The 15,403-nt window shown below is 38.0% G+C and overlaps 1 protein-coding gene across 9 annotated transcripts in view; it reads left to right on the top strand.

Annotated features, from left to right (window-relative positions):
- Nucleotides 1-9,647, top strand: part of ZDHHC14 (zinc finger DHHC-type palmitoyltransferase 14) — a 54,871-nt gene extending 45,224 nt beyond the window's left edge. For 3 of the 9 annotated variants that reach the window (XM_060753637.2, XM_060753638.2, XM_060753636.2), the window contains one exon: nucleotides 5,646-6,847. In XM_060753637.2, the coding sequence (XP_060609620.2) occupies nucleotides 5,646-6,047 (402 nt within the window). In that variant the 3' untranslated portion in view covers nucleotides 6,048-6,847. Of the gene's footprint in view, nucleotides 1-1,640; nucleotides 4,495-5,645; nucleotides 6,848-7,211; nucleotides 7,337-9,138 lie in introns of those variants that run through there. The other 6 variants (XM_060753640.2, XM_060753639.2, XM_067465880.1 and 3 more) reach the window with 5 other exon arrangements.
- The last annotated feature ends 5,756 nt before the right edge of the window (nucleotides 9,648-15,403 follow it).

The raw sequence follows: 15,403 nt of genomic DNA, 5'->3' as shown, positions 1-15,403 counted from the left end.
TTAATAACCATTAAATAAAAAAAATATAGTTTACTTTTGCTCTAAATTATGAGAAACCACTAGCACATGACATTTTTGGTAGCATTCTCACATTGTTCGATGCAGGCCTTAGTTTTAAAACCATCATACTGTTTCTGACTAATATTTTAACCAAAGACATCAGAAATACTATTTACCCTCAAATTTAAATATCTTAACTTACTTTTGGCTTTTAGTGTATAGATATAATATCAAAATGTATATTGAGAAATAAATGTTACATTTCAATAGAATACTTTCTTTTGAAATCAATTTTGTTGACAGTGTTTTGAGATTGAGCATCTAACATTTCTTTGATAAGCAGTTGGCATTTTATTCTGAAGATGAATAAAGAAGACTAATGTATTAAGAACTGTACTTAACTAAAGAGAAGTCAGCATAATGCCAAGTTATAGATTTTAAATCCTGAAAAAAGAAAAGTAAAAGCTTAGCGTGCTTTGGTTGGGCATACATCAGTAATTGACAAGTTTTTAAATGCTGTTTTCTTTTTAAATGTTAATGTGACAGACAACATGTGGTCACCACAATTTAGCAGTCAATTTAATTGTGTCAGAAGCAAATTGAGAATATCCTGCAAGTCACTTCCAGTGTGAAAGAATCAGCTATCTGCAAGGACGTTGCCCAGGGGACGCCCAAATGTGTTACCATCCTGTGGGAGGTTTCTCTCATGTCCCTGCATAGGAAGCTGGGGCTGACAGATAGGAGCTTATGCCGGCTCACATATTCAAACCCCCCACCTTCAGGTCAGCAGTTTAGCCTGCACAAGGGTTTAACCCATTGCACCACTGCGGCTCCTAGCAGTCATTAAAAGGCTGGAGTTTCGGTTATTGATGGTTGCTTTGCTCTAATTTTAGTCTTAACTAGAGTATAGCCATTGAATAAATGAAAGTATTGATTTACCAAATTTCCAAGTGAATTGGCAAGTCTCCTTGATTTGGGACTAACAATTGCATAGAGATATGACCTTGGTGCCCTTCAAATTTGATGGCAGTCAGTCACAAAGGCGCAGGATAGCTAGATCAGTGTAGGTCCTTGTCATAGTTCATTTTCTTTTCTGCTGTTACCCTCCAGTCATTTCAATTTGCCTTTTATATACCTTATCCAGATGATGGTTGAAAAAAAAAACCCCAGAAATAATTGAAAATGGGTTATTTATATTTAGGTTCTTTGCAATTTGTATTTTATGGCAAGAGCTTATATATCACATCCATCCTCACCACATTATTGCTGCTACCATTTCTATTTTGTTTTAGGTCCATGTAAATGTGAATCGCTAGTTAAGCTTTGTACATTATTGCTAAGCACATTTAACCCAAAATTTCTGCTCTTTTTGTTCAATATTTGTCTCTTCTGTTTGTCCCTTCTTTCATGACCTGGCCGCAATACCTTCACTACGCAGTCTAATGTTAAAAATAGCAGATCTTATTGTTTCTTTGGGTTGAAATGTCATGTGAAGTGTACAAAGGGGGGGGGTATGTCTGATGTGAACCCGTGTGACCTCTTGACCTTTAGAACTTCACTTGATGCGCTGCCTTAGGTAAGTATCCTGTCTGATCTGTAGGAATGGTAAAGATGACTTCCTCCAACATCTGTTCATACAGGAACTGTCTTCAGCCTTCCTGTTTCTTCTGGAATTAGCAAGAGTAGTACATTTATGAGTCCCAAGACAGCATCTGATAAGGAGGCTTTTTAGGAGGATGGAACCTTCTGAAAGACCAAAACTAGGCAGTTGCACATAAGAGATTCACTCAACATGAAGAAACTGCTACTTTATACATGATGATTGCAGATTTTGGAACTCCAGCATTTAAAAATGTGTTACTCCTTGGGGAAGCTGTTTTCATCTTGAAGAAGGAAATGTTAATTTTAAAAATCCAGTTCCAGCATATCTTATTAATGCAAATGTTCATAATTTGTGCACTTTTGTATAATGATACCTATTTTAGTGAACCTTTGTTGGCTCTTGTAAATTGATCTGTGAGTTTAATGTAAGTTTAATGTTCATGTTTTAGGTTAGATATAATTTATCTGATAGGTTACATTTTATTTAACTTTAGGTGTCACGTTATAATGTGTGTTTATATATTGAGTTATTTTGCGTTATTATGTTTGTATTTGTTATTGTATTGAAGCATTTAAATGTTTACCTTTTTGTTTGTTGGAATCGGTCCTGAGTCCCCCTGGGGAGATAGGGCGAAATAAAATCTTATTATTATATATATTACTATGATAACACTTTGGTGCCTCAAATGTTAGCCCTATTTCTGGATGTATTTGACCTGCTGATTCCAAAAAATAGCACAGTTTTCTACTATTTACTCTAGTTTTTGAGATACATATGCTATCTGCCAATTGCCATCTGCTCACCCATAGACAATCATAATAAGCATATCTAAGAAACTAAAGTGGTGTTGTCTATCCAATGAATTTTCAGAATCACAGGAACAGGCCTAAAAATCAAGGCACCAATATTTTTGTTGTGCTGTGTAATAATTTAGGTGTAATAATTGCTGGTGTAATAATTACAAAACAGTACTCTTTAGTCAATATTAAGACTAGTTTTGTGCTCTGCCTGTTGTAAGTATTCTTGCAAATGGAACATTTTTAACGTCTGTTCTGTTTTGATAAAAGATTTATTTATCTGTCTATTTAAAATATGTGATAGAGTAATTATTATTTGTTAAAGGAAAAAGGGGTACTCTCTCTTGTAAACAAAAACAACTTGAATGTAATTTAATATTATGCCATCTCCGCTCTATAGAGGAAGACTCAACGGTCTACCGAGTGATAAGAGGCTTTGTCCCTGTAGCACAGGACAGCTGGGTTCCATCCCGCATATTCTTCTGCACTGCCCACTTTACCAGGAACTAAGATCTAGCTCACTACCACACATTATAGATTCCTTGACCCAGACAAAGTAAACTGTCAAGGTTTTAACTGCTGCCTTTCAGTAGCAAGATTCCTGAACGAAGTCTGTAACCTGAATGTGTAGCAAATGTGAAGTTCCCTTTTCTATGGCTTGTACAGTATTTTATACTTTTTTTGCTATGTATATGCCAATAAAGGCTTATTGGACTGGATTGGAATGTATCAAAAGGCACCTTATATATCAAATAATATTTTTAATGTATGGCTCTGATATCAACTTAAATGCTATCCTGGACTGAGGCTGACCTACAGTGAATTGTATTAACAATTAGATATTGGGAGGATTGGGTTACATAGTAATCAAAGGGTGCCAAGAAATCCTCCCTCTTACAATAGAAGTACTTAAATAACTATGGAGTTTTGCATGATAGTTTGCTTGTTATATTGTGTGAACACAGGTGTTTGGTTACTTTCTCTTCAAGAAACCGTAAAACATTCCCAGGGCTTGCTTTAGGCTTCCTCTTCTGAAACAAGAGAAAGAAAATTGGTGCATTCAGAGAATAATGTTTCAATTGACTGCCCCACCCCCCCAAAAGCACAAGCAGTCGGGTAGCTTGCAACAACATCCTACCTGGATAAGCCAGTGTGCATGTACCATGTTGAAAGTAATTTAATGTAATAAAAAGCAACATTTTTAAATGTCAGTAATTAATAGTAGCAAGTTTCAAATACAAAATATACATGGCCAAATTAATGAAATATTATATGATACATGATAGAATATAGTACAGGGCCATGGTGGTGCAGCGCATTAAACCGCTAAGCTGCAGAACTTGCTGACAGGAAGATTGGTGATTCGAATCCGGGGATGGGGTGAGCTCCCGTTGTTAGCCTCAGTTGGTGGGAAGATAACACTGCTCCATGCAGTCATGCCGGTCACTTGACCTAGGAGGCGTCTTTACAACGCCTACTCTTCAGCTTAGAAATAGAGATGAGCACCACCACCCCCAGAGTTGGACTCAACTAGACTTAAACCTTTACCTTTATGCGGATGTATGTGTATTTTGGTATAAAACAGCAGCCTAATAAACACCAGTGTTTCTTTAAGAAGTTAAAGACTGAGATTTAAGAAAATGAAGATTGCATCAGCTGTGAAGAGAGAATGTATATTTGACAGTCTTTTGTGTCATATGAGGAATTTTAAAGACCGTAACCATGATTTTGTATGTTTTTTTGCTTTTGACAAAAATACAAAGGGATATAAAATCCTGATACATCCACCTGTATCAAACTCTTAGGCAGATTCTTCAGTTTATCTATTGACCAACAGAGATACATGCCAGAGGGTTATAGTACAGATTGTGATTTACTGAGAAAGTTTTTAATTCACACTGGTACAAAATGTGGTTCTGGAACTGTCTGCATACAAATGCGCCCAGGTATTTGTGTGAAGTTTGACCCCATGAGACACCCTAAGTTGTCTTATCTCTGTCCAAAAACAGTGTTTTGTCTCTTCTAGAAACCTCCAGAAGCAGAAATTGTTCTCTTAAAGTGTGTTTCCTCCAGTATTAAATATAAAAAACTGTGTTTCAGGAAACTATAATTTTATTTCTAAACATGCTGAACAGTAAACTGTTGGAAAAAGAAAACACAGGTTGAAGTTGGTTTAAAAGAAGCATATTATAAGATACAAATGTATAAACAGTACAGTGTTCTGTTTTATGACTGTTATAAATTGTCTGATAATTTTGTGTGCGCATTACCATTGACTCCTATAGTGACAACTCTAGCATCATTTTAAGTTCTATCAATTATTTAATAATGCTTACTAGTGCTATGGACAACATCATAAGCTAAATTATTTTTAAGCTAATGGATATTGTTTAATATCAAACAGAGGAATGAATTTGATGGCTTTGTACAAGGGTTTCTTTCAGTTTTCTTCCACACTGTGCAGGATGAGTCACTAACCTTCAGGAAATGCTTTGGGACAGTGGAGTTTGGGTTTAGAGTAGGAGGAAAAGGGAAAAAAATTAAGTTCTACAGGAGCTTTTCTGATTCTGAAAACTTCGGACATAATGCATTCTCCAGGGATTTTTATATATATATACGGTGCTTGGTAGTTTGTCCATTCAAAACTTGCAGTTTTCTGAAATATTCTTTTTTGCTCAGATAGTGCAGTTCCTCTAACATGACATTATCAAAAAGGATATTTCCTGGAGAGCTCATTATGTGCTCTGTGTTTCAGGCTTATGGCTAGAACCATGTACTTGGAATGTTGTCACACATAAAGTGTTACTGACTCTAGTATGTTCAGTGAAAGTGTAAAGTGGACATAAGGGAATGGGTGTACTCCAAGTGGTGTTTGACAAGCACTGAAGCTTTATGTAATGGTCCAAACAATGTCAGATCAAAAGTGGCCACAAGACTTGCATAGTCTAATAAAATACAGTTCTACTTTAGGAAAAGTCAGTCTTATTTAATGTCATCTTGGAGATGAATGAGGATTCTGTCTCTTACACATAGCAAATGCTTGCTAAAATTAATATTGTTACCTTCCTGGAATCTACTAAGATGTTGTGCATGATCTCCATGTCAGTTTAACAAAACAATATTACTAATATTTCTCTTCTTTCTCTTCACACCTCATTCCTGTTTTTTCCCCTGTATCTTCCCATTTCTGCCTGCCTTTCTGTCATACACCTTTTACGTTATTTTGGCATCCTTCAATTCTTCAGTGTGATCAAGATCAGTGCATTCAGAGCACTAAATTCGTTTTGCAGGCTGCTGCCACGCCACTCCTCCAGAGCGAGTCCAGCATAAATAGCGAAGACCTGCGTTTACCTGGAAAGACTTCTATCAGTGCTCCCTGTGCCACATTAACACTAGGGCAGCCCACACCACCCTCCTCCTTGCCGAATCTTACGTCTGAAACGGGTTTGGCGGACATGATACCATTAAAAGGGGACCCAGAGAGTCACCAATTCCTTACTCCCGAGGAGGCTCCATCACCACCTGGGATGTTGGCAATTGGGAGCCCTATGAGGCACAGCCGGACCATGCATATCCTTAGCCTGGCCAGCCAAGACTCTCTGCATGAAGACTCAGTTCGTGGCCTTGTCAAACTCAGCTCAGTCTGAGCATTGTTCATCACAACAGTCGTAATAGACCTTAATTTACCAACAACTGAATTTGCAATGCCACTTTTGGACTCCGTAATGTGTATGTCAAACAAATTGCTGCTTTATAATGTCAACTAAAAGGATGAATTCTTTTTGCTCGGTGGAGTTACTTTATTTCATAGTCAGTTCTTTTGTGGCTTCAGTTCAATGGTGACATTGACTAAATAGCAGAAATGTACATTAAATTTATTTTATGATTAATGGCACTCAGCATCTTGGGATCCTGGTACTACAATGTTGATTATTATAGTACTTTAAAAAAATTACTGGAACTAAGCACCCTATTCCATATTTTATGAAGTGTTGTGTAGTATCACACTTGTAGTCAAATGAGCTACCTTTTTCATGTTACTGTGCAACAGATATTTAAAGTGGAAGATTATCACTCATTTGATAGAAACCAATAAAGGCTTCAGTTGTGGGTTTGCATGCCACGCTACAATGTATGTTACAGTAGTGTTGGTATTGAGAGAAAGTGCTGCTTTATTATTTGTGAATTCCAAAGTGCTGTTTCATGTAAAAGACAGTACAACAAACGAATGGGCAAATGTGTTTTTTAATCAGTAAGGTGTTAATAAATAAATGGGCTGGTGGTACTTCGGATGTGGAGAGCTATCATGTTTTGCATATCATGTAACTTTTTCTGGATTAAGATATTGTGTTGTGCCATACCATGAATTTCTCTCCTCTCTTTATGCTCACATGTCATTACATTAGATAGGAACAGCAAATAAAATGGCATCCTTTATTTCACTGAATGTATGTAGAATTATATTCATACAGAACCATAACTTCTTGGAAGTTTTTTTCAATAGAATGATGCAATTAAGAAGTCTAAAGTGAAGCCTAAACTTCAATTATGAATTTGAGAGGGGTCTTTGGTATTGTGTATGATTTTGTAAAAATAAAAGATGGTCAGATTTTAGGACACAGCACACCTACAAGTTGATCTGAATGTTTTCTGGATTCAGACATTCCCTTCCATTTACAAAAGAGACTTTAATCTCATAAGTAGAATGGAGGGATTGCCATCAGTGTCTCCATACAACCATAGAAATAGTGCAGGTATTGAGATAATTGACCAAAAAAATGGCCTCCTCCCTTTCTTTTTTTTGTTTGCAGGAGTATGCACTAGATCAGTGGGTTTTGCATTCAGATAAAAGCTTTTTTGGATCTAACCCAGTACCCCATTTGGAGGCCCATAGCCTTGATAGCAAGAAGAACCGCTCAAGTAGGAGGCTTGCAAGGTGAGAATGCCAAGGTCCTATACTTGGCAATGGAAGATAAGTCACTGGAATGTACCTAAGCTATATTTGACTGATAAACTACTCATTTCGATATAGTCCTTTTCAGCTATATATTATTTTTCTTTTTAACTTAATTTATTATACAGAATTATCTTTTAATTTTAGTTTAGGAAAAATAGTTCTCAAAGGAAGCAATTTCCCCTCAGGGATAGCCCAAAAGAGCATATGATAAAAATTCAAACGTGTTTGTACCCCAGCATCTTTTGTCTGTCTTTTAAGATGCTAGGACCTGCAATAATCTTTTCTCAGGACAATATTTCATGCAGAGTATTTTCAAAATTATAAGAGAGTAACTGCAGGTGACAAATTTGAAAGGTAGCATTGTGTAGGTATTGAATTTGTTGCAGCTCTAAGACATAGAGAAATACAATTCAAAGTAGAAATAAAAGCACAATGTATTGTCGAAGGCTTTCATGGCCGGAATCACTCAGTTCTTGTGGGTTTTTTCGGGCTATATGGCCATGTTCTAGAGGCATTTCTCCTGACGTTTCGCCTGCATCTATGGCAAGCATCTTCAGAGGTCTGCTGGAGCTGGGAAAAAGGGGTTTATATATCTGTGGACTGACCAGGGTGAGACAAAAGGCTTTTGAAAAGATTCACACCTAGCCCAACTTACAAAAGCCTTTTGTCTCACCCTGGTCAGTCCACAGATATATAAACCCCTTTTTCCCAGCTCCAGCAGACCTCTGAAGATGCTTGCCATAGATGCAGGCGAAACGTCAGGAGAAATGCCTCTAGAACATGGCCATATAGCCCGAAAAAAAACCCACAAGAACTAAAAGCACAATGTTTTATTTGGAATAAGGCCATCACTAGTCCAGAAATACCAGTTGATATACTGGCAAGAAGCTACATACTGTGTACATTTTTATAGAAGATAATTATTTTTTGGTGGAGGAAAATACAGGCATCCACCATGACTGCATGTATAGAGAAACAAATGATATCAACAGGTCCCTCATTTCTCCCCATTTTGCAGAAAACTATGCATGCTCTGCAGTTATCTGATTGTGAGCCATTACAATGGTTTTGAGCCATTAAAATGTTTACAAGCTCTCATATAAAGGGATATTGCCTCTTTTCCTGTGTAACCTCACAGGATAAAATCCTTCATACATTTTTCCATTACCATATGCCTATTCCAAAGAAAAACAACTACTTTTTAGATGAATTATGTTGACTTAGATAATTCATTTCTGTAATAATGGAAGATATATAGAAAAAGACTGAACAGTTGCAAGTACTAGTGTAACAGCCATAACCACATTGACATTTTCAGTGGAGGTCATTGGGGGTCACATCCTTTTCAAAATCCCTAATGTAAGTTTCATGGTCTCCATACAACAAACACCTCAGAAGCAACAATCTCTAATCAGGTATTTTTAAAGTTTGTGAACTAATAATGTCATGAAATGTGTAGTGATATGTCATAGAACTACACAGCTCATTTTGGAAATTGGGAGACCTTGATTTCTTGGTGTCTGATCTTCCTATCAGAAGCACATTTTGCCATATTTCCACTGAGGAAGAAGAAAACAGTGAAAAGGAAGTCTGTGTCTCTTTTTTAGCTTATCTCATTAAAGCAAAGTTTTTAGTGTTTCTGACAATAAAAATAGAAAAAGAAACACCCATTTTTTTTTTGCATCCCTTCATGAATCCAAAATCGGTTCAACCAGCAGTATTTGATTAATTCTGTGTATCTGTTTAATAAAACACATCTTCATATTTTATCATTTTTCCAGACACCAGAACATGGAGCCTCCATTCCCTACAGTGTAGAGAAATCAACTGTGATAAATATTTTACTCTCCCATAATCATTTCACAGCCGTGGCGCTTACACAAAGGAGTAAAACTAAGAATTCATCTAAATACAGTTTCATAGAGATAATTTGTTGTTTTTAAATTGGGGCAGTTGTATACCCTTATCATTCAGAAATAGCATAATGCATGGCATACAGAATATGGTCCTGGTAGAACCTTTACTGTGGCAGAGTGTCAGAATGTCGTCATACAAGTTGTTTTCATGTCTCTCTCTTTCTCTAAGCTTTAAAGCGCTGCACTGCCACATTAGAATTTGTTGTTTGGTTTACTTAGCATTCAAGGGAAGAAAACACTTGAGAGAAATAAAGTACTGTGAATACCTATTTTAGAACAAATTTATTTCTGTTTGCATTGATGTACAGTAATTTTTTGCTGTTTATAATATTTTTGACTTTGTGTTGAAGAATAAAATACAGCATTTTTAAGCATTCTCTTATGTCTTAAGATGCTTTCTTTATATAGATTCAACATTACTTCTCTTCATCATCCTTAATTTAGTTGTTTATTTCACTTACCGTGTATGATCTTTTAGGTGTTTTAGCATTGCCTCCTGAGGACATCTGCTGGAAAACAATGGAATTGAGTATGTATTTCTTTTAATAGCAGCATTAAGTGTATGACCTCCCCTTGGTTTGGAAACATCAGTTTTTCATCGGCCCATTTTTGTTGTAAAAAGGTTTAGTGTTTAATGAATTTTAAACAAAGCTTAACATCTATAAAATAAAAATGTGATGTTCGCTTGTGGGATTAACATAACTCAAAAAACACTGGACAATTGACACCAAAGTTGGACGCAATACACCTATCAGGCCAACGAGTGACCATCACTCATAAAAACACTGAAAAACACAGCAGAAGAGACTTTAAAAGCCAAAAAAACAAAAAGAAATACAACGCATGCGCAAAACCATATATATATACACGCAAACACACATATATACTCCAGCATCCCCAACGCACTATCAGAGATCCAGGATATCTGCATACCCATCCCCCTCCAAACACCTCACCTGGTCATGCCCAGCACTTTTTAATTTTAATTGTTACATTTGGCCTTGCCATAGATTTTAATTGTATCATTTTATGTTGTTAATGTTATTGCCTTGTTTTTGAGTTATTTTGCTGTATTGTTGTTGTGTTGTTTTTACTGTTGTATTTGGGCTCGGCCTCTTGTAAGCCGCACCGAGTCCTTCGGGAGATGGTAGCAGGGTACAAATAAAGGTTTATTATTATTATTATTACACACAAATATATACACACACAAAACACATATACACATATGCCACAGCAACACGTGGCAGGAGATGGCTAGTATTTAATAAATAAATAAATAATAAACTTTATTTATACCCCACTAGCATCTCACTGGAGGGACTCGGGGCAGCTCATAAAAGCACTCTAGGGTGCTACACATAAAATAGAAATACATAAGCATAAAAACGGTACAACATACATTTAATCAAATACAGTGAATGGACAACATCAAATGATAAAATTTTAGATTTAAAACACAGTAATACCGGTGAATAAACTGGGCATCTTCAAAACAACTAAAGTGCCAGAGTAAAAATTAGTCTTCACATGTGGCCATAGTAGACTACTCAAGGCCAATGGCCCATTTAAAAAGCCAAGTTTTTAGGCTAGGCCAAAAGGTTTGTAGAGTGGGGGCTAACCTAATCTCTCTAGGGAGGGCATTCCAGAGCCATGGAGCCACCACCGGGAAGGCCCTCTCTCTCATCCCCACCAACTGTACCTGAGATGGTGGCGGGTCCAAGAGAAGGGCCTCCTTGGCAGATCTCATATCCTGCACTGGTTCATAGAAGGAGATGCGGTCTCAAAGATAGGTTGGACCTGAAGTGTATATCACCACTCAGACATTCAGGCAGTTTCATCTATTTATTCCAGGTTGGAACTTATATATGATTAAACCATGGCAGTTGAAGTGGTGTCAAAATGCATTAATTCTAAACCATAGACACACCTGTATTCTCCAGAAGATTCAAAATATTTTTGTTTACTTATGCAAAGTTTGTCTGAATTTTATAAAAAATAAAATGTAACTTCAATTGCAGTGGAAGAGGAATCTAACTGCAGAAGAATATTATTCAGAGTAAGCTGTTATCATTTCACATCCCTTTACACTACTTTAGTTCAAATACTGGAGGGCATTTGCTGTTCTAACTAAAGATAAAACAGTATATCAATGTCATTACACTGCACTTGCTGGAGTTATATAGGCAAATCTCAAAGATGGAACTGCCCTATACATTATGTACATGTGTGCAGAAATCTAATTATCTGACAGGCATCTCTCAGAAATATTGTCTCTATATTTCACAGGTGCTCATAGTAGTAATTTCAAAATATACTGAAAGCTTAATTTGAACAGCTAAGTGTTTTATAAGTGGTTTTCTGTTGGATAAATGATTCAATAGCATAGATCCTGTAGAGGATGATGCTGGGCTAAGAACTATAATTCAGAGTGCATTTATCTGTGGGATGAATCTCAATGGGACAGTTTATTGAGTATTAATATTTAAGGTGTTGCGTAGAATTATTTTCTGTATACAACATCTGTGTTTAATGAATTAGGTCGCTAACAATGAGAAATAACTAGAAACAGGAGGACCTGACAAGAACAGTGGCAAAATGGAGTAAGCACTAGCTTCATTTTTTAAGATCTTTATTTCGTATCAAATGCATTGCATAAATAAAAATAAAAGTGGTGTAAAGCAATGCTTTTGGGATGGAAAGATTAGCCATTTACAAGAAACGCTACCCAGGGGGCGCCCAACCATATTTACTCAGGAGGCTCTTTCCATGTCCCCCACTAGCTTCATTGTAAATTAGCTTCATTTTTACCCATTTCACTCTGCTGTTCTGATGTTTTCATTGATTTTGGCAGGGTAAATATCAGAGGTGTTGTGATGGTGGACACAGATGATGAAGGCACTGCTCTTACAAAATAAAAATTCTGTCCCCCAATTAAATTGATGGTTAAACCCTTGTGCTGGCAGGACTGCTGACTGACAGTTTAGCAGTTCAAATCTGGGAGAGTGGGTTGAGCTCCCTCTGTCAGCTCCAGCTCCCCATGCAGGGACATTAGGGAAGCCTCTCACAAGGATGGTAAAACATCAAACATCTGGGTGTCCCTGGGCAACGTCCTTGCAGATGGCCAATTTTCTCACACTCTCCTGACATGAAAAAAAAAGCTCCCGAAATTTATCATATTGCAGTTGATGCTTAGAAAGACAACAAAAAAGGCATCAAAAACAAACAAACAAAATGGTAAAACCCTGCAACACCCAAACATCAAGATTTCATAAGCTAACTAAAATATTGTACATGTACAACAGAGAAGGGCAAAGTGCAGCCTGTGGGACACGTTACTTGATGCACCTAAGCCCTTACCCAGCCCAACAATTATTTTCCTGATTGTATTTCAGACCATTTCAATATGTTCCAAACCTGCCAAAATGTTATCAAAACCCCTTGGAAAAGTGACAGGTTGCTTCACTGTCATTTAAAGACATTTTAAGATAAGCACAACTCTTAATACATGCAAATATGACAGCATATTTTGACATAAGAACACACCAGGATCCCTTTCACCAGAGCAAAAATTAAAAAGGCAGTTTGGTGCTAACAGTTGGTTTTAGTCTAGAAGGCACCACCATCAAATCTTGCTCATAAATGTGTATAAAAATCTGATTGATTCAAGATTTTAATTCTTGTTCTCTTTTTTAAATGCTTCCACAGTGCCCTTTGGGTTTTTTTTCCTTTGTTTCTTTATGTGGCTGGCACATAAACCATCATTTTGAGTTGACTGTCCTCACTTCCCTAACTAAAGGCTATTTGAAAGTGTAGTTTCCTGAATTACTGTGGGATATTCCTAGATTCAGTCACTTTCAGTTCTTCTTGGAGTGTTAACCTCTCAACCTCTGTGGATTTCTGTGAGCTTCAGTCTCATCAAATTCAGCTGCACTTACTCTGAGAAGACAAATGTTGGATTCTGCAGTTAATCACTATGTAAGGCAAGTCCTATGGATTTCTGAGTGTCAACTTACTGTACAGCTGAACCTCAAGATTTCTGTATTCAGCACACAATATTTCTAGAATCTCGTGGGCCTCAGATTTCTACTCCATAAATTAGGGTCTTGACATTTGGGACAGGCTGCTCACTGTTTTTAAGCATTGAACTGCATTCAGTGTTGACTGGGGGAAAGACTTGTATGCATGTACACAGATTCTCCCCCACTATGACAGAACACAAAAATTTAAAGGATTAAGCCTCTCATGCCTGCTTTCTGACATGTAGGGATCATCGTGTTAGAGGTGAAGATGAAAACGATACATACATAAAAGTCTTCTTTGCTTCAATATGCAAGAGAAAACAGTGGACGTGACAGCAAAATTGCTAATGCTTAGGAGAGGGTTTTCATCCACCCCATCTACATGTACTTCTTGATTGATTAACAACTCATCTTTATGCCAGAAGGGACCCAAGGCAGATTAGAACAAGAATTAGAACTATATGCGTACATTAAAACCTAATAATTAAAAAACACAATTAAATGAATTATGAAGTATAAACATAATTAAAACTGCTGCTCCAGCTGCACCTGTTTCTGGAGATGTCAGCTCTAGCTATGGTGACACATGCCCTGATTATATCCTGTTTGAATAACTATAATATATATGGAGTTACCTTTGGAAACCAGAAACTTCAGTACATCCAAAATGCTCTATCCTGGCTACTTACTGAGGGCCCTTCCTCACAGCCATATAATCCAGAATATCAAAGCAGAAAACCCCAGAACATTTTCTTGGAACTGGGTTATCAGAGTCCACACTGTCATATATTCCAGTTCAAAACAGATAATGTGGGATTTTATTCAGCTGTGGGGAAGGGGCCTGGGGCTGGTTACAGGGAACATAGATCCCTCCCACTGAAAAGACTGACTTCCAGTCTGCTTTCTGGCAGAATTCAAAGTGATCTTTAAAGACCATATCTATTTGAAAGACCTGTGAGAAAAGGCTTTCTCTTAGTCTCAATATCATCACAAACATGGTTAGTGAGGGTATCAGGAAAAGCTCTCTCATGGCCCTTCCACACAGCCACATAACCCAGAATATCAAGGCAGAATAACCCACAATATCTGCTTTGAAATTGGTTATCTGAGCCCACACTGCCATATATTCCAGTTCAAAGCAGATAATTTTTTTTTATCGTGTCAGGAGTGACTTGAGAAACTGCAAGTCGCTTCTGGTATGAGAGAATTGGCCGTTTGCAAGGACGTTGCCCAGGGGACGCCCGGATGATTTTTTGATGTTTTTATCATCCTTGTGGGAGGCTTCTTTTATGTCCCCGCATGAGGAGCTGGAGCTGATAGAGGGAGCTCATCCGCCTCTCCCCAGATTCGAACCTGCAACCTGTCGGTCTTCAGTCCTGCCGGCACAGAGGTTTAACCCACTGCACCACCGGGGGCTCCAAAAGCAGATAATGTGGGATTTGTATTGTTGAAGGCTTTCATGGCTGGAATCACTGGGTTGTTGTAGGTTTTTCAGGTTATATGGCCATGTTCTAGAGGCATTTTCTCCTGACGTTTCGCCTGCATCTATGGCAAGCATCCTCAGAGGTAGTGAGGTAGGTCCCATAATGGTTGCTTGCCAATGGAACAAGTCATCGCCAACTGGTCCTGTTGAACAGTGTGCAGGTGGGTCACGTTGCAGGTCACTTAGCTTCTTCTGTATCCGCTTGAGCGCCATGGGGAGCCCGGGGATGCGGCCCGCTGAGGGGAAGCCGTGAAGGGGGAGCCCAGGAAGAGGCATCAGCGTCAGGGGCCGTGCTGTGGAGGCCGGGGCCGAGGCGCCTCTCCGCTCCCAGTCGAAGGGTTTTTTGAACTTGACATTCAACTTGAATTTGTTATTAATCAGATGAGGCAGTGGCCTCACATGACCACGTCATCTGACAAAGGCAAGACACCATAATTCCTGGATGCAACCCACATGTTGCTCCCATGGGGACTCTTCAGGTTACGAGTAGAGACTGTAGTGTACTCCCCCATCCTGTGGTGCACACCAGTACATGTATGTGCCTGCACTATGTTTGACGCCTATTTAAGACCCCCTCAACCCAATTTGCCCAAATTGCGCAGTATAGGGTAGGCGGAAAAAAAACCCC

The sequence above is a fragment of the Anolis sagrei genome, chromosome 1 (assembly GCF_037176765.1).
Source record: "Anolis sagrei isolate rAnoSag1 chromosome 1, rAnoSag1.mat, whole genome shotgun sequence".
NCBI lineage: Eukaryota > Metazoa > Chordata > Lepidosauria > Squamata > Dactyloidae > Anolis > Anolis sagrei.
Note: the sequence above shows the minus strand (reverse complement) of the source record. Positions and strands in the feature narration are given on the sequence as shown.